General features: G+C 33.2%; 1 protein-coding gene across 17 annotated transcripts in view; it reads right to left on the minus strand.

Annotated features, from left to right (window-relative positions):
• The window catches only part of RPS6KA6 (ribosomal protein S6 kinase A6), a 202711-nt gene that overhangs the window by 56944 nt on the left and 118772 nt on the right, over nt 1–26995 (minus strand). For 14 of the 17 annotated variants that reach the window (XR_014258983.1, XM_082447374.1, XM_082447375.1 and 11 more), the window contains 7 exons: nt 25127–25192; nt 24027–24108; nt 23278–23358; nt 19973–20052; nt 8896–9002; nt 8570–8607; nt 999–1141 (listed from right to left, as the gene is read on the minus strand). Coding sequence is in view for 16 of the 17 variants with exons in the window: in XM_082447374.1 (XP_082303500.1) it covers nt 999–1141; nt 8570–8607; nt 8896–9002; nt 19973–20052; nt 23278–23358; nt 24027–24108; nt 25127–25192 (597 nt within the window). In the remaining variant the exon portion in view is untranslated. Of the gene's footprint in view, nt 1–998; nt 1142–8569; nt 8608–8895; nt 9003–19972; nt 20053–23277; nt 23359–24026; nt 24109–25103; nt 25193–26995 lie in introns of those variants that run through there. The other 3 variants (XM_082447373.1, XM_082447384.1, XM_082447378.1) reach the window with 2 other exon arrangements.

Raw genomic sequence — 26995 nt, forward strand, 5'->3', positions numbered from 1 at the left:
AGTATTGTGTGCAAATCCTTATAGGCTTATAGCCTCATTTCCTCCACCTTCACCCTCATTCTCCACTACTACTCTAGTCAAACTGGTTCTCCAGGTCTTTCCTAATACTATCACAATACTATTCTTCTTGACACACAGCTACTTGAATTTTATCCATCCTTCAGGGCTTAATTTAAGTTCTATCTCCTCCACTTTTCTTACATCAACTTATATGAATTCTTGCCTGAACTCCTAAGGTATTTCCAGGCAGTTTATTTAGCTATTCCATTTGTTTCCCCAACCAGATAGCATGTTTTCTTAGGTCATGGAAAATGCCAAATATTGTACTTCTAGTCTGTTCCCACCCCACTGCCCTTACCAAATGCCAGGCTCATAACAGCCACTTAATATATTGATGCATCATACGGTAATTCAGTGATAAATAGGCAAAAATGGATTATCAGGCTTCTAAAGCAAATTGTGTCTGATTCAATAGCTATTCATTTATCACCCTACTTAATACTACAAATTCTATGCTTAATCTTATACCAAATCAGTCAGTCCATATGCTCATTATGCTAGATACTGTGGGAGATTATAAGTAGTAGAAGACAGGATTGCTCTCCTTAAGAGGTTTACAATCTTTCTAGGGACATGCTTGAAAAAATGTGACAATAAGATAATATACCATAAGGTGCTAAATTCTGTGATACCTAGTTAAAATACCATGTAACTACTAAACACAGTATTCTGAAATCTAAAATCTGGTAGGCCTTTATCTAAGTTTTAAATTTGAATAATTTATAAAAGAATGCTGCCATTTACCTTTTAATCTAGCAACTAAAAGAAATCAGAACACCAAAAACCCTAATTTTTATTGTATAACAGCTAGCCAATCAAGTTTTTTAACAGTCATGAACTTGAGAACCCTATTCTCACCTAACACATTCCAACACTCAGATTAAAATTCGAAACAATACTAATTGTATATTGGCATAATTTTAAAAAAAACTACTTACCATAAGTACACCATATGACCACCAATCAGCACTCTGGGAATGACCTCTTCTATTTACTACTTCAGGAGCCATATACTCCACTGTACCACAAAATGAGTAGGCCTTCTTCTCCTGATCTACTGATTCCTTGCTGAGTCCAAAATCTATAATAACAATATTACACAAAAACATATCTGAAGATCTTCAGAAAATAGAAAATACCAAAAGAAACTAAACTATGAATTAAACCTACTCATGATGGCCTACGATTACCATTAAGAAAGCTCCTTACCATTAAGAGACCAGTAATAGAAAGCAACCTGTATTTTATAATACTCTTTTGGAGCATTTAAAATTGCTCAGTTAAACCTCATCCTCAAAATACATGTTTTCATGTCTATACAGGAATATGATTCAACAATTTTGAAAGGACAACAATTAAATCAACACTGTCATAGTGACCTAATTTTTAAAACAGACTAAGACAAAAAAAGATAGTAATTTGCACTTTTTAAAATATTAGAAAGGCAAATTTTGCTTTGGCTTTGGTGAACTTCCATTTCGTTTATGGTCTTCAAAGAGCTAAAGGTACTGATATATAAAAATCAATCTTATTTCTATATACTAGCAATAAAAAATTGAAAGGTGAAATTTTAAAAGTACTATTTATAACACCACCAAAAAACCCTCATGAAATCCACAGGTATAAATATACAAAGTATGTATATACAAGACTTGCATGCTGAAAACTATAAACATCAATGAAAGGAATCAGAGTAGATCTAAGTAAATGGAGAGAGATACTGGTCATGATTTGGAAGATTCAATGTTGTTAAAGAGGTCAATTCTCCCAAAACTGATCTACAGAGTCAATGAAACATTAATAAAAATCCCAGCAAGATTTCTACTGTAAAAATCAACAAGCTGAATTTAAAATTTATATAAAAAGACAAAGGAAATAGAATAGCCAAAACAATTTTGAATAAAAAAGGAAAATTCAAGGACTCACACTACCTGACTTCAATACTTACTATAAAGCTATAGTAATCAAGACAGTGTTGTACTGGAGAAAGCCTACACACACACATACATATATGAATGCAACAAAACAGCGTCCAAGAATAGACTGACATATACAGTCGGCTCTGCTATGCTTGTTTTAAAACTGCAAATTTGTTCCAATGCGATTGATACCTTACTGTTACCTTTCAGAGATTTATACCACTTCACAAACGTCCTTTGCTGTACTATTTCTGACAAAACTGACATTTAACACTAGAGTTTGCTTGGCGAATATAACATGAATTTCAAATTTCAGCTTGGTTTATGTGCAATTTTGCCCGCAAGAAATAATAGGTGAAACACTAGAAAACTGCACCTAGTTGAACTGAGCCAAGCAGAAATACATACATGCACACACCTCAAATATCTACCAGCTATTTCAGCACATCATGTGTGTTATAAGCCACTTCTGTTCACCTGTAGTATTAGAACTCCCAATTCCAGATAATTTACCTCCCACTACTTCACAATAACTTACAAACTGCAAACTTTCTGATGCCGATTATACAAGCAAATTTCAGGATTTTTTCAAGGTAAGGTATCATATTTATTGTAGTATTTATCTATTCTTAATCAGTTAGAACATATAAAACAATGCCATCATTTTTAACAGCTTCCTATCTTTCTTTAATGTGTCACTGGTTATATATTTTAGTGTTAAACCCCTAACTCCATTTTCTCCATAAGTCATATTTTTTACTATGCAATTATGCATAGTACAGTGATTTTTAAGATCATATGTGTTGCATTATAACAGAACTGGCTATATATAGCCAACTGATTTCTGACAAAGATGTAAAAGCAATTCCATGGAGAAAAGGTCAGTCTTTCCAACAAATGGTGCCAGAATAATAGAATATTGATATACAAAAATCTGTCCTCATACCATACCTCATAAACAAACATTAATTCAAAATTTCTTAGATACAACATCAAAAGTATAATCCAGGGCTTCCCTGGTGGTGCAGTGGTTAAGAATCCGCCTGCCAATGCAGGGGACATGGGTTCGAGCCCTGGTCTGGGAAGATCCCACATGCCGCGGAGCAACTGGGCCTGTGTGCCACAACTACCGAGCCTGTGCTCTAGAGCCCGTGAGCCACAACTACTGAAGCCTGCATGCTACAACTACTGAAGCCCGTGCACCTAGAGCCCGTGCTCTGCAACAAGAGAAGCCATTGCAATGGAAGCCCACGCACCGCAACGAAGAGTAGCCCCCGCTTGCCACAACTAGAGAAAGCCCACGTGCAGCAACAAAGACCCAATGCAGCCAAAAATAAATAAATAAAATAAATATATTTTTTTAAAAAAGTATAATCCATAAAAGAAAAAAGTTGGGGCTTCCCTGCTGGTACAGTGGTTGAGAATCTGCCTGCCAATGCAGGGGACACGGGTTTGAGCCCTGGTCTTGGAAGATCCCACATGCCGTGGAGCAACTAGGCCCGTGAGCCACAATTACTGAGCCTGCGCGTCTGGAGCTTGCACTTCACAACAAGAGAGGCCGCGATAGTGAGAGGTCCGCGCACCGCAATGAAGAGTGGCCCCCACTTGCCACAACTAGAGAAAGCCCTCGCACAGAAACGAAGACCCAACACAGCCATAAATAAATAAATAAATAAATAAATATTAAAAAAAAAAAAACAGAGGAGGAGGGAGCACTTCCCAACTCATTTAAAAAAAGAAAAAGAAAAAAGTTGATAACTGGAATTTATCAAAGTCAAAAAGTGCTATTCAAAATATACTGTTCAGAAAGTTAAAAAGAAGCTACAGACTGGGAGAAAATGTTTGAAAATCACATATCAGATAAAGGACTTGTATTCAGAGTATATTTTTTAAAACTCAAATTCAGTAATAAGAAAACAAACAATCCAATTTTTTTAATGGACAAAAAACCTGAACAGACACTTCTCCAAAGAAATACATGAAAAGATGCTCAATGTCATAATTTGTTAGGGAAATGCAAAATAAAATCACAATGAGATACTACTCTATGCCTTTTACTAGAGCTAAAATAAAAAATACTAACAATACCAAGTAATGGCACGGATGCAGAGCAACTGGAACTCTCATACATCGCTGATGGGTATGCAAAATGGTACAAGCACTTTGGAAAACAGTTTGGAGGTTTCTCAGTAAGTTAAACACACACTTCCCATATGATCAAACAATCCCACCACTTTGGTATTTACTGATGTGAAATAAAAATTTATGTTCACATAAAACCTGTACAAAAATATTTCTAGTGGCTTTATTTGTCACTGTCAAAAACAGGAAACAACCCAAATGCCCCTTAATTGGGGACTGGATAAACAAACCATGGTACCATCATAAAATGGAATACTACTCAGCAATAAAAAAAAGAAATTACTGATACACACAACAATATAGATGAATCTCAAATGCACTATACTAAATAAATAAAGCCAGATTCAAAACACTATATACTGTCTTCTATTTATATTATTTTGTGGAAAAGGCAAAACCATAGGGCCAGAAAGCAGATTGGTGGTTGTCAAGGGGTAAAGGGAGAACTGACTTATAATGGGGAAATTCTGGGGGGTGAGGGAACTGTTTTATATCTTGATGCTGACTGTATGCATTTGTCAAAGTTCGCAGAACTATACACAAAAAAGTAACTTAAAAAAATAAACTTTTGTATTTTGAGGCAACTGTAGACTCACACGCAATTATGTGAAATACTACAGAGATCCCGTTTACCCTTTAGCCGGTCTCCCCCATGGTAATATCTTACAAAGCTATATTACAACATCACAACCACAATAATGGCAATGATGCAGTCAAGATACAAATTAGTTCCATTATCACGAGAATCTGAACAATGAGTTTTACTCTATGTAAATTATACCTTAATTCTATAAATGAAAAATTTATAAGCCCTATATTTCTCTTTTAAAATAAAATACAATATTAATACTTAATTTTAGGGCCCCTTGAAACTGATTTTCTAACCACACTCCGTATTTTCATTTAAAAATTACTTATTCTTGTATAATAACTGAATGCATTATGATTTTCAGCATAATTAAAAAAAATCTTTTCAATGTACTATGCTCTTTCTCCACATTTTAAGGCTTTTAAACTCTGCAATTCCATTTCAAAATTAAATTTAATGAAACCTAGTCTCTGAGGTCAGTTCAGCTGAATATAACAACATACCTTGTAGAGAAGAACACTGGCTTCTTTGGCCATTCCACAGAGAAGGAAGAAGGGAAGATAATTTTCTTATCCTCTGTTACCTTTCAGAGATTTACACCACTCCATAAAGGTCCTTTGCTGTACTATTTCTGACAGAACTGACATTTAACACTAGAATTTGCTCAGCAATCAACTGACAAAAATTTTTACAATAATAAGAGTTAGCTACAAGATTAAATAAGACATATGTTAATCAGTGGCTTTTCCAAACCACTAATTTGAAAAGAAAATGTAGAAATCAGCTATATAAAGGGTTTTTGGTGGAGGAGGGGGGGTGAGATATACCTTTGTTTCCTTAAATGACTCTTTTAAAGACTTTAAATTTTAAAAGCATGTCCAAAACACAACACTTTTATGAGTACCTACTATATGTAAAAGTAATTTCAGTGACTAATTTTCAGATAGCCATAAAAATTACTTAAAACTATTTTCTTATGTATATATTTTTTGTTAAATATTCAGCTCAAGTACTGTGTGATTTAATTTCTGACACTGTATATTTTATCTTCCCTCTCTTTATAAAAACTACTTCTGAATTATGTCCCTCAGAAGTGATTCTGGCGACTCCAGATTCCCTTTCCCACCCAGGTTTGTGATACTCTTACACCCATCCCTGTCCACATGCCCTGACCCTCCACATCCATAGCACCCTCTCCTCACACTAGATTCCCAGTTCTGGCCCCTCCTGCCTTTTCATTTACAGGACTGTGTTGTTAATCGAGTTGATGTCTCAGAGAAATTAGATCCTTTGCCTAAAATGAGAACGCGAAGGGCTCACTGAAAGTACTACACGTGACTCAGCACATTTACCAGACTGGCCAAAGCATGCAAACCTGAACAAGGAAAACTGAACTCAGGAAGAGACAGCTGTGGAACCTTTCTGTCTGCTTCTAAGAAGATGCCAACGTGACCTGTGCTTCCTCTACAAATTCCACAGGCTGTGATAGAAATGAATAACATAGTTCACCAAATAAACCAAATGAATAACCATAGTTCATCGAGCAAATAGTACTCGATGATAGTATTCAAAATGGAAGGAAGGAGATAGGAAGAGAAGGAGGGAAAAAAGGAAGGGAAGGAAGGAGGAAAAAGGCACAGCAGGTAAGAAAGCAAGAAAGGAAGAAAAAGAAAAGAAAGAAAAAGAAAGGAAGAATAAAAAGAAAAAGAAATTAAAGGAAAGAATGAAAAAAAATGAAATGTCTTAAAACACTTGCTATGAATGGTCACACTTTAACCAACCTTACTGGAATGTTGTGAGGTTAAATCCATAAATTTATTATTCATTACAAGACTTTGAATTCTGTTATAGTCATGAAACTGTAAATTATCTAATATTTATCATTATGTACTTTCTTTAAAGAAATATTGGTGTCACTTTAAAGGAAAATAGATTAAATTGTTTAAAAATATTTATAAATCACAGTTTCTTCCTGTCACATGCCTTGTGTCCCTTGCTTATAAATTAACATTGATTCTAACTACTCTTTACTCCTTGGCCAGTTTAAGTCCAAAAGGTGTAAAAGCAGAATTCATATTATAAGACTAAATATAAAACAAATTGGCATCATTATTCACTCAATTAACCTTAATGTAGAAGAGAGATATAGGTAGAATTTATTTTACTCTTTCCCCACCTTTCTTCTTCACCCATGACAAAACAGGCATAACTTATTAAGAAAAATGAAAAGAATTAAATTCTAATTAGCTTTGCAACTAAAGATTGATTGTTGTAAAATAAAAATTATGTATTATATAAAATTTCAAAACTCTACTGTTCTCTCTTCATATTTCTCTTCCTTGTCCTCTTTGAATCTCTTTAAATCTGCTTTGCTTCTTTCATATATTAGAAAGAGAATCAGGCTATGAATCAAAAAAAGATTTACTAAGCTTTACTTGAACTTTGTCACATTTACTTGAGCTTTCAAGTTAACAACTTCATACTTTATTTTTACATTGAAGTAGTATACTTAGGAATTTAAAGCAACTTACCTTTAAAGTGTACTGGTCCAAAATTCTCTGTAAAGACCACATCTTCATTTTATCTCTGTTTTAACATTCTGATAATTAAATACAGAATTTACTATCTATTTAAAACATAAGTAACCTTTTGAGATTGGCTCACTCAGCACAATGCCCTTGAGTCCATCCAAGTTGCTGCATATATCAAGAGTTATTTCCTTTTTATTGCTGGGTAGTATTCCATTGCATAGATGTATCACAGTTTGTTTATCCATTCACTCTCTGAAGGACATTTGGGACATTTCCAGCCTTGGGCTATTACAAACAGAGCTGCTATGAAAATTCATGTTTAGGTTTTTTGTGTGCATGTAAGTATTTATTTCTCTAGGATAACTGTCCAGGTGTGTGACTACTGTACAGTTCTATTTAAAATAGAAACAAAATAACAAACTTAAAATAACAAACTTAGAGATATAGAACAGATAAGTGGTTTCCAGGATTTAGGGAAGGTGGGAAGGGTATGACTATAAATGGGCAGCACAGGAGAGTTCTTTTGTGGTTGCAGATCAGTTTGGCTTATTGATTGTGGTGATGGTATTTGACTCTACATGTGTGAATAAAATGTCATGGAAATATACACAAAGACAAACAAAAAAATGAATACGTGCAAAAACTGGTGAAATCCAAGTAAAGTATATAGTCAAGTTAGTTGTAACTGTACCTATCAATTTCCTGGGTTTGATAATGCACTGTAATTTTGTAAAATGTCACCATTGGGGGAAGCTGGGTGACGATACACAGGACCTCTTGGTACTATTTTTGCAACTTATTGTGAGTCTATAATTATTTGAAAATTAAAGGGCTTTTTTTAATGGTATAATAAGGATACTTTATGCCTAAGAGTCCTGTGAAAATTACCAGTGTTTCACATACAGTAAACACTCAACATTCAAAATAAAGTAAAATAAAATGTGTTTTTACAAAAGAAAGAATAAAATGAACCTCTTATGAAACACTTGGTTCAGAAGTTTATAATTCACTATATTTCAAATGTGATAACTACTTATGATAAATCTTTCAGCCTAGACTGAAACAAAAATGATGTGATTTTACCTAGAAAACCAAATGTCATTTCTTAATGAGGACAGTGACTCTACCGTATAATTTTTTGGTATTACAATTAGAGCATATTGAGAGTTATCTTATTCACCCTTTAAATGAATTTTAGTTCACCAAAGAAATAAACAAAATGCAAATTAAAACAAGAAAGAAGAAAAAAACAGGCTTAGACAAATATATATATTAAAATAACAAAAAATATAAAACAGGCTTAGGGTAGAATGAGAAAATTTGCATACCTGTTAACTTGATATGTCCTATTTCATCAAGCAAAATGCTGTAAATCAAAATTCACATTCAACAACGTGGGATAAAATATTTTTACATAAAACATTTACATAAAAATCATCATAAAAGAGGTCAATATCTATTTGATATACTGGAAAACTTTGAAATGACTAATTTAAAATCAATCGGTATCTTATGAAGATTACTTTTTAAAGTAAGTTTCATATAACTGTATAATTCACGCATATTTTCATATAATCTTTAAAAGACTTAATGGAGAAAAAAGTAGTTATAGAAATACTGGTAACAGGGATACATAAAGAGAATATAGCTTTACTTTTCTGGCTTCAGGTCTCTATATACAATTCCTAATCGGTGCAGATGATCCAAAGCAAGGGCCAGTTCTGCGAGGTAGAATTTCACATCTTCCTCTGTAAACAGAACCTAGAATAAAATAATAATTTACCATTTGATCTTTTTTTTTCAATGTTGAATTTATTTAAATTTTCTTATATAAAAGCCAGTAAACAGACAAATCTAGGCAAACAAGAAAATAAAAGAAGTATATAGATGGAACTAAACTATTTAAGAATCCTTCTCAGACTTCCCTGGTGGCGCAGTGGTTAAGAACCCGCCTGCCAATGCAGGGGAAACAGGTTGGAGTCCTGGTCCGGGAAGATTCCACATGCCGCGGGGAAACTAAGCCCGTGAGCCACAACTACTGAGCCTGAGCTCTAGAGCCCGCAAGCCACAACTACTGAGCCCATGTGCTGCAGCTACTGAAGCCCACCTGCCTAGAGCCCATGCTCTGCAACAAGAGAAGCCACCGTAATGAGAAGCCTGCGCACCGCAATGAAGAGTAGCCCTCGCTCGCTGCAACTAGAGAAAGCCCGCATGCAGCAACGAATACCCAACACAGCCAAAAATAAAAGTAAATAAATAAATTAAAATAAATAAATAAATAAATAAATAAATAAAATATACTGAAAATTTTTTTTAAAAATCCTTCTCTTCAACATTAACCATTTTAATGTAGATCTTCCTAAAACATATTATGTAGCTTGCATATCTTTTTACCCTGAATGTACTGCACAGGATTTACCTTTTTAAAAATGACTTAGTGTCATAATTCGGTTATTATATTTAGTACACTACTATATAGGGATGCTCTCAGGATCTTTGCAGTATATTAGATATTTTGTTTTAGCATTGGTAATTCCACTATTTCCACTATTTTCTCTTTCACTGTCTACCATCACTTCTCAGGAATTTTGCTTTTAGCAGCTCTACTAACCTAAAGCTTCAATTATACCAACATAAGTTGTCGAATTAGTAACTCATGTTAAACACAGTTCTAAACCCAATCTCTGACCTAAGGGGTAGCTCCAGGACTCTTCTGCTAGTAGAATACATGAGCTTAAAGGCACTGAATTCCTCAATCTTTTTCTGCCTAGGAACAGAGCTGCTATGATGAAGTGAAAAGTGCACTGGACTTGGAATTAGAATTAGCAGTGTAATGTTTGACATTTCACTTAGCCCTCGGGGCTTCAGTTTCCAAATCTGTAAAATAAGGATAATAGTATCTGCTACATCTACTTAACAAGGTTGTTTTAAGAGTCAGCTTAGTTTATGTGGGAAAAAAAAATCTTTGTAAATTGTAAAATCCTATGTGTGTAACCATGAGGTATTATTGTTATAGGTTTCTGTCTATATTCATTCAAAAGTGAGTGTTAATTTACGCACAAAATTGGGCATAACTCAACCATTAGATGTAATTGTTAAGATTTATCAAGGGCTTCCAATTGGCAAAACAAATAACTTGTCTAGAAATTGGTTATTTTCATTAAAGAAATACCTAGATTATTAGGAAAACTCAAAATTTAATGAAATATCATAAAATCTTATAACGGGCTTGCCCACTTAGAATTATGGCCACTGAATTACATTATGCAGACTCAGGTACTAGTAAAATTTCTGAGAATGAGCAATGAAAGATAAATTTTGATATTCCACCCACTTTTTAAAATGATCTATAGAAAAACAACGATTGTTCATTATCTAAGTTTCAGGAGAATTCATTTGAATACTATAATGGTAAAAGTATAAGAACGTCATTTTCACTTGGTATTTTATTAAGAAGAAAAACAGATGTTACCTATTTCACTTCTGAGGAAGGCTAATCAAAACGTTCATGGAAATTTAACACATAAGAAAACCCTAAACAAAAATCTTTCAAACGCTAAAAGAAGAAAACTGCCTAGTTTACAGTTTATGACAAGCATATTATCTTGTCATGAAATTGTCTCTGAGGAAAGCTTCATGATGGACACAAATAAGAAACTTATTAAGTAACTATCACATGCCAGCCACTTTTCATGATGTTATTACAATCTTCTAAACAACCCTATGAGGTAGGTATTATCACCACCTTACATGGAGACTCAGAGTGATAAAGTAACTTGCCTAGAAAAACACAGTAAGAAGAAGGCAGGATTTGAACTCAGAAATAATTGTCCCTAAGAACTACCTCTTCCCCAGAAGCCACTTCTGCCATATGTTATGTTACAACTTTTTAAGTTTCAGGTTCACTACCAATAATGCTTTTCTATTCACTAATTATCCTGAGTCTCCCCCTAAATAAAACTCATCTAAAACCCCAGCACCCTGAGGTAAGGACTGCTAGTCTTTCTGTCTGCTCTTCAAGTCGTTCACGTACGTATGTATGAGGGTGTGTGTTTCAACATATTTGAGATCACGCTACATAAACTATTTAGTGGCCTCCTTTTTCCCCACTTAATATTATATTATAGGCATTCTTCTATATCTTTAACTTATTAATAAAGAGTTTTCAATAGCTGTACAATCTCAACATACTAATTTACTATAATTTACCTAATGTTCATTTAGGTTATTTCCAGTTTTTCACTATTATAAATAACTCTGTAATATGCATATATATTTTTGATATTTATGGTTATTTCCCCAAAATGGATTTCTGAGAAATAAAAAAGCAAATACTAGGCAGTCAAGGAGAATAAATAGTCCAAGACTCTCGACATACACAACAAAATTATTTGTCAAAGGGTTACAATAACTTACACTCCCATCAGCAGCTTATGAAAGCATTTGTCTTACCACATCCATGATAGCATTGAATATACCCTTTTAAAATATCTTTTCTAATTTGATATACAAAAATGGAATCAATTGTTCTGATTCTTAGGCTATATAATTTTCCATGTCTAGTGGCCTTTCTATTTTTTTAGTGAATTATCAGCAATGTTTTTGCCTATCTTCCATTATTTACTTACTGTTTTTTCAATTGGTACAAGCCCTTTAAATATTAAAAATGTCAGTCCTCCATCATGTTATTTGTAAATATTTTCCCCACTTTATGCTGGTTTTTGATGTTCAGTAATTCTTAATTTTATGTAGTCAAATTTATAAATAATTTCTATATGATTTTACTTCATTACTTTAATGATTTAGGAGACCTCCATTCAATAGTCAACTACACATTCAGTTGCATTTTCTTTTAGGATGAGAAGTTTTCCAGATTTAGCTCTTTAATGTAAGTAAGATTTATCTTTGTATGTGGTAGTGATAACAATTTAAAATGCTTTTTTCTTTCTGAAATTTCTAACCAATTTCTCATATATGGTTTACTGAACAATCAATCTCTTTGCCATTAACTTGTGATTCTTCCTCTATTATAATAATATATGGTAAGTCATATATACCAGAATATTCCTGGACTATACAGTATGTTTCTAATCTTGTGTTGATACTGTGATGATTTGCTTATAGCAGTAGCTTTATAAAGTTTTAAACAAGAGGTAGGACAAGGAAATGGTGTTCTTTATTTTCAAAATGTCTTAGTTCTTTTCATTTGTTTACTTTTCCAAGCACGCTGATAAAATCATCTGTCAATTTCAAACAAGAATTCCTATTGGGATTTTGTTTGAAATTTTGTTAAGTCTACAAATTAATTCTGGAAGAACTGGCAGCTTTATAATTCTCAGCCATTCATCTCATTGTATTTTCTTGACATTAGCAAAATATGGTATGATCTAAGAGGTGTGTGTGTGTGTGTGTGTGTGTGTGTGTGTGTGTGTGTGTGTGTGTGTTTGTGAGGAGAGAAATATGGGGAGGTGCCGTTCCCTTTAAAATATATATGACATACATTATAAATTTCTTTAACAAATACAAAAATGTATTTTTAAAAGTCTTTTTCTAAGACATAAAGAGTAAGTTCTCATTTTTGATGATATAGCAGTTTTTTGTACATACATATGAAGTATAACCAATAAAAACTTATTAATAAGCTGTCTATAGAAGTAACTATTAAATCATTTCTTAGCAGCCTATTCAATGAATATACTAATTTATTGTCTCTTGGGAAATGCGTTTAAAATGCTTGTTCTTACCTAATATTCCAGACTTAGGAATCAAAACTTACTGACTGCATCTCTGTGCTAGTATGGGTTTAGATAGTCCCACATCAAGAATGGAGGTCTGAAGAGTTTAAAAGAAAATTAGAAATGACTACAAGTAAGAATTTCTCAAACATATTCTTCACACTTCTACAATCTAACACAAGAAATCATGAATACTTGTTATACTATTGTCCCTCTGTGTCTTGGAACCAGCTTTTAATAGGGTCCTTTAAAGACCCTCTGGGAAGGGGGTCCTAGACAGACCCTATCACATACTGAACTCTGTTCTAGAGTAAACAATATACCAAGGTCACAGTCTATGTTCATGCATGGAATGTTCTATACTGGAAGTAGACAGATATAAACCAGAGGTCTTAGCCACTTAAGCACTAGCTAGCATCCCAGAATCACACTGTTCCTTTCTCACAGCAAGTTCTAGAGCTCTGAGAATCAAGAGTAGCTTTCCCATATTTTAATTCTGGAAGTGAGATGTTGAACCACTATCACCCAATTAAAATTCTACTCCCAGACTACCACTTCAAGACAAAATGAGGTAGACAAAGACAGGATTTAATCTCCCATCTGAAACAACTAAAACACAGGACAAAATATATGAAATGACACTATTCAAGACAGTGGACATCATGCAACAAAGGACAGTGAATATTGAGAGATGGAAACAACCCTACAACTGTCCTAGCTCACTACCTGGAAAGAGTTCTTAAGCAGCAATGCAGGGAGGGCAAAGTCAGGCCAGAGCCTGGAAGGCTCCTGAGTTGATGAGATGGAGCTGAGAGAGTGGGGAGACAAGAAGGACAGAATTCACAAGATAGATTACAGAAGGGAGAATTACAGAGAGAAAACTGTAGAGTTATGTAGATGGTCTCTCTCAAGTATTCAGCAGAGAAATGCTCAGCACATGTGAGTGAGGAAACCTGAGCCAGAAAAATAACCAATGGAAGTATTAGAGGGACTAATCCATGGAACTCACACAGGGACAGGAATAGTTCCTGTTACCTCCACACAGAGCAGAAAACCTCATAATTCACAGGGCATTGGACAGAGTAATAGATGCTTCACAGTGGTGTAAAATCATCCTGATTAGACACTGCTTTGGTCCAGTTTAACAAACTGAAATAAACTAGTTCCACACAAATTCCAGAACAAAGTTCAATAATATTTATAGGAATACAAAAATATCCATCACCTAACAATGTGAATTTCAGGATGTCTGCCATCCAATGAAGAATTCCCAATCATGGATCTAAGGAAACTACTTGAACCCAGGAAAAGAACAACCTTAAAAGATTTTAAAAAAGAATTCACAGAGCTCACAAAGGACCAGGATAAGTCCTGCACCAAACAGTGAGAGTGAAAAATCTCGTAATTGATAGGCTGGTTAGAGTACTAAGAAGGGTCATGTTTCAGTATTGGGAAAAATTAATCCTAAATTCTGCTTTGGTACCACATAACAAAGGTTAAAAGCAAGACTCAACAGGTTAACTGCATCCCAGAACAAAGCTAAATACTACTTATAAGAAAACACAAGTATCTAGAGTACAAGAAAATTAAATTCATAACACCTGCCATCCAATAAAAAATGGCCATACAATTATGCTGCCACTGAAGCACAAAAGCAACCACAGACAATACTTAAACAAATGGGTGTGGTTGTGTTCCAATAAAACTTTATTTACAAAAAAAAATCAACAGGCCATATTTGGCCTGAGACTATAGATTCCTGACTCCTGAATTAAAAATTTATACTACAAACCCTAAAGCAACTACTAAAATAACACAACGACAAAATGTTATTTTGATAAAAAGCCAACCAAAGGTATAAATATAAAATGATGAAAAATAATTAATTAAAAATAAGGCAGCAAAAGAGGAATAAAAGAACAAAGAACAGAAGGGACAAAAAAAACCCCACGAATAGAAAGATGGAGATTCAAACCCAACCATATCAATAGTCAGATTAAATGTAACAAGTCTGACACACCCATTAAAAAGCATAGATTTTCAGACTGTATAAACAACAAGGACAAGGGGCTTCCCTGGTGGCACAGTGGTTGAGAATCTGCCTGCTAATGCAGGGGACACGGGTTCGAGCCCTGGTCTGGGAAGATCCCACATGCCGCGGAGCAACTGAACCTGCGCGTCTGGAGCCTGCACTCTGCAACAAGAGAGGCCACGATAGTGAGAGGCCTGCGCACCGCGATGAAGAGTGGCCCCCACTTGCCGCAACTAGAGAAAGCCCTCGCACAGAAACGAAGACCTAACACAGCCAAAAATAAATATAAAAAATAAATAATAAATAAATTAAAAAAAAAACAGGGACAATTATATGCTGCCTTAAGTACTGCACATTAAATATAAAGACAAATAGATTAAATAAAAATATGGAAAACAATATACTAAACTAACACTAATTTTGTAAAAACCTGGAGTGACTGTATTAATATCAACATAGATTTCAAAACAAAGACCATTAGCAGGGATAAAATAAGTCATCTCATAATGATAAAGAGTCAATTCACCAAGAGGGAATGATAACCCTAAAGGTTTATGCACTTAATAACAGAACTTTGAAATACATGAAGCAAAATCTGACAGAAATTCAAGAAGAAATAGATAAATCCATAATTATAGTAAAAGGTTTCAATCCCTGTCTCTCAAAAAATGTTAGAATATGTAGAGAAAAAATTAGGAAGAATATAGTAGACTTAATACCACTATCAACCAACTTAATCTAATCGACATTTACGGAACCTTCTACTACCCAAAAGCAGAATACACATTCTTCTCAAGTACACATGGAACATTTACCAAGATATACCATATTCTGAAGCATAAAATAATTTAAGTGAATTTAAGAGAATTCAAGTCATACAAAGTGTGCTTTATGACTACAATAAAATTAAATTAGAAATCAATAATAGAAATTTATCTGGAAACTGCCTAAATATTTTAAAATTAATTAGCATACTTCTAAATAACCCATGAGACAAAGAAGAAATAAAAGGAAATTAGAAAACATGGTGAACTAAAAGAAAATAAAAACATCACATATCAAAATTTGTGAGATGATGCTAAAGCAGTATTTAGAGGGAAACTTGTAACACTATATGCTTATATTAGAAAAGAAGAAAAGGTATCAAATCAATAACTTCTGCTTCCATCTTAAAAACCAGAAAAGACAGTGAAACACATAATTAAGCAGAGAAAAATGAAGTCATAAAGATTAAAGTGGAAAACAATGAAACAGAAAACAGAAATACAATAGAGAAAATCAGTGAAACCAAAAGCTGGTTGGTTCTCTAAGAAGAATAAAATTGATAAACCTCTAGCAAGGCTAAGTGAGATGAAAAAAGAAGACACAAAATACCAACATCAGGAATGATGATATCAACATCATTAACGATTCTACACCTATAAAAGTCGTAACAAGGGGATATTATGAAAACTTTATGCCAATGAATTTGATAACTTTGATGAAATGGACAAATTCCTTAAAAGACACAAGATACTAAAGCTCATTCAAAAAGAAAGATGAACTGAATAGTCCCAAGTATATTAAATAAATTGAATTTATAGTTAAACACCGTACCATTAAAAAAACACTTCAGGCCCATATGGCTTCACTAGTGAATACTACCAAACATTTAATGACAATTTAACATTGAACTTTTCCAGAAAATTGAAGAGGAGAAAATTCTACCCAACTCATTCTATGAAACCAGAATTGCTCAGACACCAAAATTAGATATAAACAATAAAGAAAACTACAGTCAAATATCTCTCATGAAAATAGATGCAAAAATTCTTAACAAACTTTTAGTAAATAACGTCCAATAATATGCAAAAAGGATAATACATCATGACTACATGGGGTTCATCCACAGATGCAAGGCTGCTTCAACATTTGACAATCAATCAATGTAATTCACCATATTAAAAGATTAAAGAAGAAAAAAACATGATCATCATCTCAATAACTGCAAAAAAAAAAGTTTGACAAAATCTAACATACATTCCTGATAAAAACTCAACAAACTAGTAATAGAAGGGAACTTTCTCAACCTGATAAAGAACATGCAAAAAAGACCTATACTTAACTTTGTAATTTATGGTGAAAATATGCTTTCCCCCCTAAAATCAGAAATAAGGCAAGAATGTCTGCTCTTACCAATACTTTTCAACACTGATCTGGAGGATCAAGCCAGTGTAACAAAGACAGATAAATGATGTCCATAATGGAAAAGAAGAAGTAAAATTCCTTATGTGCAGATTACCAATAGAAAGTTCTATTTGTAGTCTACCAAAAAGCTGCTAGATAAAATCAGTAAGTTTAGTTATACTGTGGGATACAAAGTCCAATATACAAAAATAGTAATCATATTTCCATCCAATTTGAAAATAAAATTAAGAAAGTAATTCCAGTTACAATGGCATTTTTTTAAAAAGAAAATACTTAGAGATAAATCTGACAAAAGACATGCAAGACCTGTACACTGAAAATGACAAGACCTTGCAGAGAGAAATTACAGAAGACTTAAATAAATGGAGAGAGATACTATGTTCATGGATTGGAAGACTCAATATTGTGAAAATGTCAATTGTCTGCAAATTGAACTACAGATTCAATACAATCCCAATCAAAATCCCAGCAGGCTTTTCTGTAGAAAGTGAAAAGCTGATTTTTAAATTGATATGGAAATGCAAAGGACCTAGAAGAGGCAAAACAACTTTGAAAAAGAAGAGCAAAGCTCAAGGATTTGCACTATCTGACTTTAAGACATATTATAAAAGTACAGTAATCAAGAAAGTGTTGTATTGGCATAAAGACAGACAAACAGATCAACGGAACAGAACAGTGTCTACAAATAGATCTTCACATATACGGTCAATCGATTTTCAACAAAAAATGCAAGGTAAAAAAAAAAAAGCAAGGTAATTGAGTGGAGAAAGCACAGTCTTCTCCAATGATGATGCTAAAACAATGAGATATCTATATACGAAAAAAAGGACTTCAACACATATTTATCACCATATATGAAAATGAACTCAAAATTGATTATAAACATAAATGTAAAACCAAGAACTACAAAACTTCTAGAAAACATAAGAGAAAATCTTTGTGACCTAGGATTAGGCAAATATTCCTTAAACAGGACACCAAAAAACACAATTCATAAAAGGAAAAAAAATTATAAATCAGACTTCATCAAGATTAAGAACTTCTGCTTTTTGAAAGACACTGTAAAGAGTATGAAAAGACAAGTCATAGACCAGAAGAAAATACTTTCAAACATACATGATAAAGGACTTACCATCCAAAATATATAAAGACTCAAAATTCAGTAAGAAAATTACCCAATAAAAAATGGGCCAAAGATTTAAACAGACATTTTATCAAAAAAGATAGATATATGTCAAATAAGCACATGAAGAGATGCTTAACATCATTAGTCATTAGGGTAATGCAATTCAAAACCACAATATGGTATCACTACACACTTACCAGATGTTCAAAATTAAAACAAGACTGACCACACCAAATGTTGGTAAGGATATGGAGCAACTGAAACTCTCATATACTGCTGGTGGGAATGTAAAAAATTATATAACAAATTATATAACAGTTTTCTTTGGAAAACAGTTTGACAGTGTCTTTAAAATGTTAAAATATAGACAGACTATATAACCCAGTCATTATATTCTTAAGTATTTAACCATGAAGAACAAACACATGTCCATACAATCACTTGTACATGAATGTTTGTAGCAACTTTATTAGTAATATCCAAAAATTACAAAAAACACACATATCCATCAACAAGTGAATGAATAGACAAATCATTGTGTATCCATACAGTGGAATACCACTCAGCAATAAAAATGAACTACTGATACATGCAACAACTTGGATGGATCTCAAAATAATTATGCTGAGTTTAAAAGCCAGACCAAAAAAAGAATACATACTATATGATTCCATTTACATAAAGTCCTAGAACATACAAACCAAACAGTGACAGAAAGCAGATTCAGTAGGGGTCGGGCAGGAGGGAAGCATTAAAAAAGGGCATAAGGAGGCTTCCCTGGTGGCGCAGTGGTTGAGAATCTGCCTGCTAATGCAGGGGACACGGGTTCGAGCCCTGGTCTGGGAGGATCCCACGTGCCGCGGAGCAGCTGGGCCCGTGAGCCAAAACTACTGAGCCTGCGCGTCTGGAGCCTGTGCTCTGCAACAAGAGAGGCCACGATAGTGAGAGGCCCGCGCACCGCAATGAAGAGTGGCCCCCGCTCGCCGCAACTAGAGAAAGCCCTTGCACAGAAACGAAGACCCAACACAGCCAAAAATAAATAAATAAAAATAAATTAAAATTGCCAGATTCCACCCATAGCTTTCTAAAAAAAAAAAAAAAACCACTCAGCTGACCTGTAGACTCATTAGAAATAATAAATTGTTGTGTCTTAAGCTACTACATTTAAAAAAAAAAGGGCATAAGAAAACTGTTGGGGATGATGAATAAACTAATTATTTTGATTGTGCTGATGGTTTCACAAGTTTATACAAATGTCAAAATTTATCAAAGCATGTACTTTAATATGTGCAGTTTAGTGTACGTCAACTGTACCTCCATAAAGCTGTTTTAAACATGAATAAATTAAACACTACTCCCAGAGACATTTTGGTAGCTTGAGTAGCCAAAGTCCTAGGTAGCCCCTATCTGCTTCATCCAGTTATTTATACTGATCTTGTGCCTAAGAGAAAAATGAGTAACTCATTGAGATGACCTAAATGACAGGCAGACAGAAAATGCCATTAACTGGCACATTCACTAAATACTATGTAACAAAAAAAGAATAATTATTTAAAATTTCCGTAGAAAAAAAAGTAATTAGCAAAAGAACAAAAACAATTATTCTTAGTTTTGTTTCAATAAAATATAGCAAAAATTTACAAATACTCACCTCTTTGGATAATCTTGTGAAGACATCTCCTCCCCTGAGAAAATCCAGTATTAAATACAGCTTCCCTTCAGTCTGAAAGGCTAATTAGAAATTAGAATGTAGTAATAATAATTTTTAAGGCTTACAAAGCTTAGCATAGTTTTTAATTAATATATATGTTTAGAATTTTATTATTGAACACTATAAAGCAATTAAGCATTTACTCACATGGTCCATGATTGGATAACATTATCTCAAAATTAAAACTAGTGTTGAAAAAGCTATAAACCCATTCCCAGAACATAATCAACCTTGGATGTAGCTTTATACAGAAACTTGTACCACCATCGTTTTCCTGATTTATGGAGCACCATGTTCTACTGCAATTGCCTGAACTCTACTTCCCCACCTACTGAAAATCTACTAATTCTGTCAAGCTCAACAAAAATGTCACCCCCTCTATTTAGCTTTCTTCTATTAAGGATTTCCCTCTTTTCACATTTCCCTATAGCATCCTTAACCTCTCCCCCATCAGAATTACTTGTTACTACTTTTGAGATCTCATTGCACTTTATTTATGTCTCTCTTATGGTACTTAATCCATGTTGATTTATACAATTAATTGGTCTTACATTTCTGTGTTCCCTATAGATTATAAATTTCTTGAGATCAGAGATTATTTCACCTCTAGAACCCACTGAATTGAATAGAATGTTTTGAACACAACTGGTGTTTAGTGATTAATCTAATGATATCCTAGAGGTTCAAGGAAGGAGATCTTTAGATACTACTACTACTCTCATTCCATTAGGGTAATGGGGAATAAAACAATAATGGGTGGAAAATTCTAGAAGGATTTTTACAGAGAGAGTTGGGTACATACTATAATGCATTATTTGTCAAAATTACCTAAGAATAAAATCAATAGCTGCTGTATTTTTATATTTCAAAAATTGAGAGTGACATAGTAGATTGGATCAGTGATTTAATAATGTATATGCCTTTGAATTCTCCAGGGAAGCCAAATGTCACAATCTCATGCATACATTAAACTAGCAATGGAGCCATGATTAAAACTCAGAACTGCATGGATTGGAAGAATTAATATTGGTGACCCAAAGCAATCTACAGATTCAATGCAATCACTATCAAAATACCAATGGCATTTTTCACAGAAATAGCACAAATAATTTTAAAATTTGTATGGAAACACAAAAGACCCCAAACAGCCAAAACAATAATGGAAAAGAAGAACAAAGCTAGAGGCATCACACACCCTGACTTTTAGACCATGCTAAAATCTACAAAAATCAAAACAGTATGGTACTGACACAAAAAGAGCCATATAGATCAATGGAACAGAATAGAGAGCACAGAAATAAACCCATGCACTTATGGTCAATTAATCTACGACAAAGGAGGCAAGAATATACAATGGAGAAAAGACAGTCTCTTCAATAAGTGGTGCTGGGAAAACTGGACAGGTGCATGTAAAAGAATGAAATTAGAACATTCTCTAACACCACATAAAAAAATAAACTCAAAATGTATTAAAGACCTAAACCATAAAACTCCTAGAAGAGAACACAGGCAGAATACTCTTTGACATAAATCGTAGCAATGTTTTTTTTGGATCTGTCTCCTCAGGCAATGGAAACAAAAGCAAAAATAAGCAAATGGGACCTAATTAAAATTAAAAGCTTTTTCACAGCAAAGGAAACCATCAATGAAATGAACAAACCTACTGAATGGGAGAAAATATTTGCAAATGATATGACCAATAAGGAATTAATATCCAAAATATATAAATAGCTTATATATCTCATCATCAGAAAAACAAACAACCCAATTAAAAAGTGGGCAGAACACCTGAATAGACATTTTTCCAAAGAAGATATACAGATAGCCAACTGGCACATGAAAAGATGCTCAACATCACTAATCATCAGAGTATCAATACCCCATATCAAAACAACGATGACGTATCACCTCACACCTGTCAGAATGGCTATCATCAAAAAGTCTACAAATAACAAATGTTGGAGAAGATGTAGAGAAAAGGGAACTCTCATACACTGTCAGAAGGAATGTAAGTTGGTGCAGCCACTGTGGAAAACAGTATGGAAGTTCATCAAAAAAATAAAAATATAACTATCATACGATCCAGCGATTCCACTCCTGGGTATATATCTGAAGAAAATGAAAATATTACCACAAAAAATATATGCAACCCAATGTTCACAGCAGCATTTTTTACAATAGCCAAGATAAGGAAGCAACCTAAGTTTCTATCAACAGGTGAATGGATAAAAAAGATGTGGTGTACACACACACACACACACACACACACACACACACACACATACACACACAGAAGAATATTACTCAGCCATAAAAAAGAATGAAATATTGCCATTTTCAACAACATGGATGGACATAGAGAATATTATGCTTAGTGAAAATCAAAGACAAATATTGTATGATATCACTTCTATATGGAATCTAAAAAATAAAACAAACTAGTGAATATAACAAAAAAGAAACAGACTCATAGATATAGAGAACAAACTAGTGGTTACCAATGGGGAGAGGGAGGGGGAAGGGGCAAGATAGGGGTAGGGGATTAAGAGGTACAAACTACTATGTATAAAATAAATAAGCTACAAGGATATATAGTACAACACAAGGATTATAGCCAATATTTTATAGTAAATATAAATGTGATATAACCTTAAAATTGTGAATCACTATATTGTACACCTGAAACTTATATAATACTGTAAGTCAACTATATAGCAATTAAAAAAAAAGAAACCTCAGAACTGTCTGACTCCAAATTCATGTTCTTTCCATTGTACCTATTGCTTCTCACTGGTATTCCTCTCCTGCCAAACATAAGAAAAAATAACTCAAATAGACTAATATACCATATGGTCCTCTTCAACAGAATGAGGAAGTAAGATTAATATGCTCATTATGAACATGTAAGAGGAGCCCTTCCAAACACAAAAATGTTTTGAAGAAATTATCACAGTAGTTTATAGCCTAAGATCCCTGGAGGTATACCCTAGTACAGAAATACTACTAGACAAGTAATCAGAAGACACTATCTTGTTACCCTAGACAAGTTAACCAACAAATACAGGAAATACAACTAAAAGCTAGATATTAATTCTTATTTCAGATAAACACATTTTACATAGTTGAATGTATTAAATCATTCCATATTCATTTCCTGTTTGAAGTATTTATCTCCTGTTATATTACTGTCTGAAATGAAATCTTAGTTCTCTAATTCCATAATTTTTTTAAAAAAGATTACATACCATAGTGCAATTTGACAATAAATGGATGATTTACTTCCACCAGTATATCCCTCTCCATCTTTGTCCGAACTCTGTCTCGAACTAAAAATTACAGAAGGGTAGAATATATTGCTCTCGTATATAATTTCAGTAGGGATCCCATCAGTAATTCACCAAACAAAAATATGGAAATATAAAACGTAACTTTATAAGTGCCCAAATTTGCAGTCTATATTCCTAGACAGTAATTACCATATTCTCAGAAAGCTAACAAATTCAGTTTAGATCTAGAGATGGGTTAAAGAGACACAAAGTTATTTGGTGAATAAGCGTTTATTATATATTAGTCTCCAATTGTTCAAATGAGTTTATTGATTAAAACTGAGCACAGTGTTATTGTTATCACAGCCTGGAAGACAGTGTATATAAGTGTATGCAGGTGGCTGTGCTCTCTCAATATGCAATACCAACACAGATAGACAGAAAAAAATAAGAATCTTGAAATAAAAGAATATAGTTTAATAAAATAAGTTCACTTTAAATAAAACATGTCACTTTTTATCCCATTAAATTTTTACCAGGGTACACTCTCACTAAATTAGGGTATGTGCCAATATCAAACCTAGAAATATCACTTACCACTAGAAATCTGTAACAATTACTAATGTTAAAAGGAAACTAAATCTACTTATCTTATATAAGCAGTACACAGCATATTTCTTAAAAAAAGCTTTACCAAATCTATTTTAATAAGCTTTCTAATTTTCTACCTTTTAAAGAAGCTTTTTTTAACACCTTCATTGCATAGAGCTGTCCAGCATCAGGACCAGTCTTCTTTCTAACAAGAAAAACCTAATAGGAGAATTAAAATTAAAACAGTGAAATTCACATACCAAGCCATTGCTGCTAAACATATACATTAGCACATACATATGGCCTTGCATTTTCTCTAATTTTATAGATATACCTTTCCCTATAAATTATACTTGGTTAATATTTTCTCATTTTCATTCACTTAGTGAATCACACTCCCATATATCCTACTGTGGAAAAGAAAATTTTAAAGAACATTTGAGAAGTTTCTGATGTAAGAGATAAATAATATAACGAAAGACAATTTGAGCTAAGGGAGCTCCTTATAAGACCCAAGCTCCTTTTTGTTACCTTAATAAGGAGCAAAAAATGTGATGACCATTAATTTGAAACCTTCATTTCTACTTCCCTATTGGTCCATTTTAGAAGTTACCAGGTATTTTATTTTCTAATAAGAAATCAGAGGCAATTCTTATCTGTCTGCCAAGAAAAAGAATAAAGATGGCAAATATTTCAATAAAGAAATGGAAGTTAAATTATTTAAAGCTACCAAGTAAGCTTAAGTAATAATATCTCATATTTTCAAACCAGGATTATGACTCATTAAAAGCTAAGTTTTAAAAAGCCTCAGTTATGAAGATAAATATGAGTATATTACAGTTTTATGAGTTATTTATTAGTAAAGGGTTGTTTCAATTTGTTTAATTATTTAGTAAAACGTGTTCACTGCCTTACCTGCCATCCTCAACTCTAACAAGTTCTATTCAAGTGTTGCTTAACTTTAAAATGTGGTCAAGTAACTAACTTGTTCACACAAAACTGCAGATGGGAGAGCTTTTAATTAATTTTTTGTCTTGCCTCTTTCCTAAGGTAGAGCTTAAAACCCTTTAATCCAAATATTTTATGTGATAATTATGTATCAGCCAACTGGGAAGGTGAGGGGGTGGAATCCTTACTTCATTTAATCTCTGCTTCTCCTATTCTTTATATCAGACCTAAACTCAAGGACCATTTCAGGTTTACAGTTTTCATACTCATCTAGTGTAGTGCTTCTCACACTTTCTGTGTAGACCAACCAGTCTTTTTTTCCCCCTTTTCTCCAATTCCATTGCAGACCATACTTCTATAAAATATAATCAAAATGAATTATTTAGAAAATTGAAATTTAAATGTCATAAAATACAATCCCTTTTTATACTAATAGATTCTACACATAAAATTAAATTACTTTGTCAAATTTCTGTAAAAGTTGCTAAATGCTTACTCTCAGTTTTTGAACATGTCTTACAGTAAGCCAGTAACAGTTCATACCACACTTGGAGTAGACTAATCAAGAGAATTCACATATTAACAGATGGCTGGGTTTTGCAACATAAAACTATCTTTGGAGAAAAGAAAATTTCAGGGCTTGAACCAAATTGTAAATTTTGCATATCACCATAAACATTTCTGTACTGAAAGAACTAACAAAACTACTACCTTATGTTACTTTCTTGTCTAATATCTACTCTGAACTCCAACAAGATCTCCCCAAACAATGTAGAACCCCAAGGAAGTGTGCATTGCCATGGAAGATTTCAGTAGCTTCATTCCATGGAGTTATTTTTAGTGCATTTAAACTTGGAGAGGATAGTCCTAAAAATCCATGGTTTTTCACTGATGAAAATAGTAAGCAATGGAACAGAATGTCAAATTTAACACACCTATAGCCTACCCTCGGTCTCCTTTATAAAGAAGATTCACTAGAAAATAAAATTAGTATTTTATAAATGAACAGTTTTAAATCAGGCTTTTTAATCACAGAAGAATATATTCAATCTGGGTTAGAGAGAATACACACACAAACTAGATTACCATGGGGTTCTAAATGTCATATAAAACTTATTGAGTAAGCTAAAGAAGCTATGACCCCAGATGCACATTTTCTTATCTGTGTTTTTCAAGTTTTCTGCTGTTGGCAAACAAGTGGACTTGTATGTATTTGTATAGCTGATTTCAGTCTATATCAGTTTTTTAAACAGCAGACTAAATTAATTGCCATAACACATGCACACACACACACACACACACACACACACACACACACAAAAGCTTCAAAGCTAAGCAAATGTCATTAACCCTAAGCACCAGACTTAAAGTTTTCATTCAATTTTACTGACATGGGCAAATAAAGGTAGATAAACAGTTTCCTCTTTCCTAATCAATATCATGTGACCAAGATGTTGACAACAAAGAAGTCAAGTCATTTCGTGAGTGTTGACTACACCACAAGTAGGAGAACTATCTTTCTCAGTCTCTTCCAAGAAAGCAATTCTCAATATTTTTGGTCTCAAGAATTCTTTTACTGTGCTGTACAGTAGAAACTAACATAACATTGTAAAGCAGCTATACTACAATAAATATTAAAAAAATAAAATAAAAACCTTAAAGATGATAAACATAATAAAAAAAAAGAATTCTTTTACAATCCTAAAAATTACTGATGACTCCAAAGTACTTTTGTTTTTGTGGGTTATATCTATTGATATTTACTATATTAGAAATTAAAACAGAAAAAATTAACTATGTATTGATTCATTAAAAATAATAAATACCTGTTATATGTGAATATAAATATTTTTATAAAGATAACTATATTTTTTCCAAAACAAAAAAATCAATGAGAAGATTGACACTGATCTACATTTTTGCAAGTCTCTAATATCTGGCTTAACAGAAGACAGTTGGATTCTCATATCTGCTTCTACATTCAATCTGTTGCAATTAAGTTGTTTTGCTTAAATTATAAGAAGAAAATCAGGCCTCACGCAGATATGTATTTGGAAAAGGGAGTACTATTTTAATAGCCTTTCCATATTATTGTGGTTATTCTTCTTTGATACGACACAAGAATTTGACAAGTGGCAGTTTCTTAAAGATTAGTTGC

The sequence above is a fragment of the Balaenoptera physalus genome, assembly GCF_965194825.1.
Source record: "Balaenoptera physalus genome assembly, chromosome: X".
Taxonomy (NCBI): Eukaryota; Metazoa; Chordata; class Mammalia; order Artiodactyla; family Balaenopteridae; genus Balaenoptera; species Balaenoptera physalus.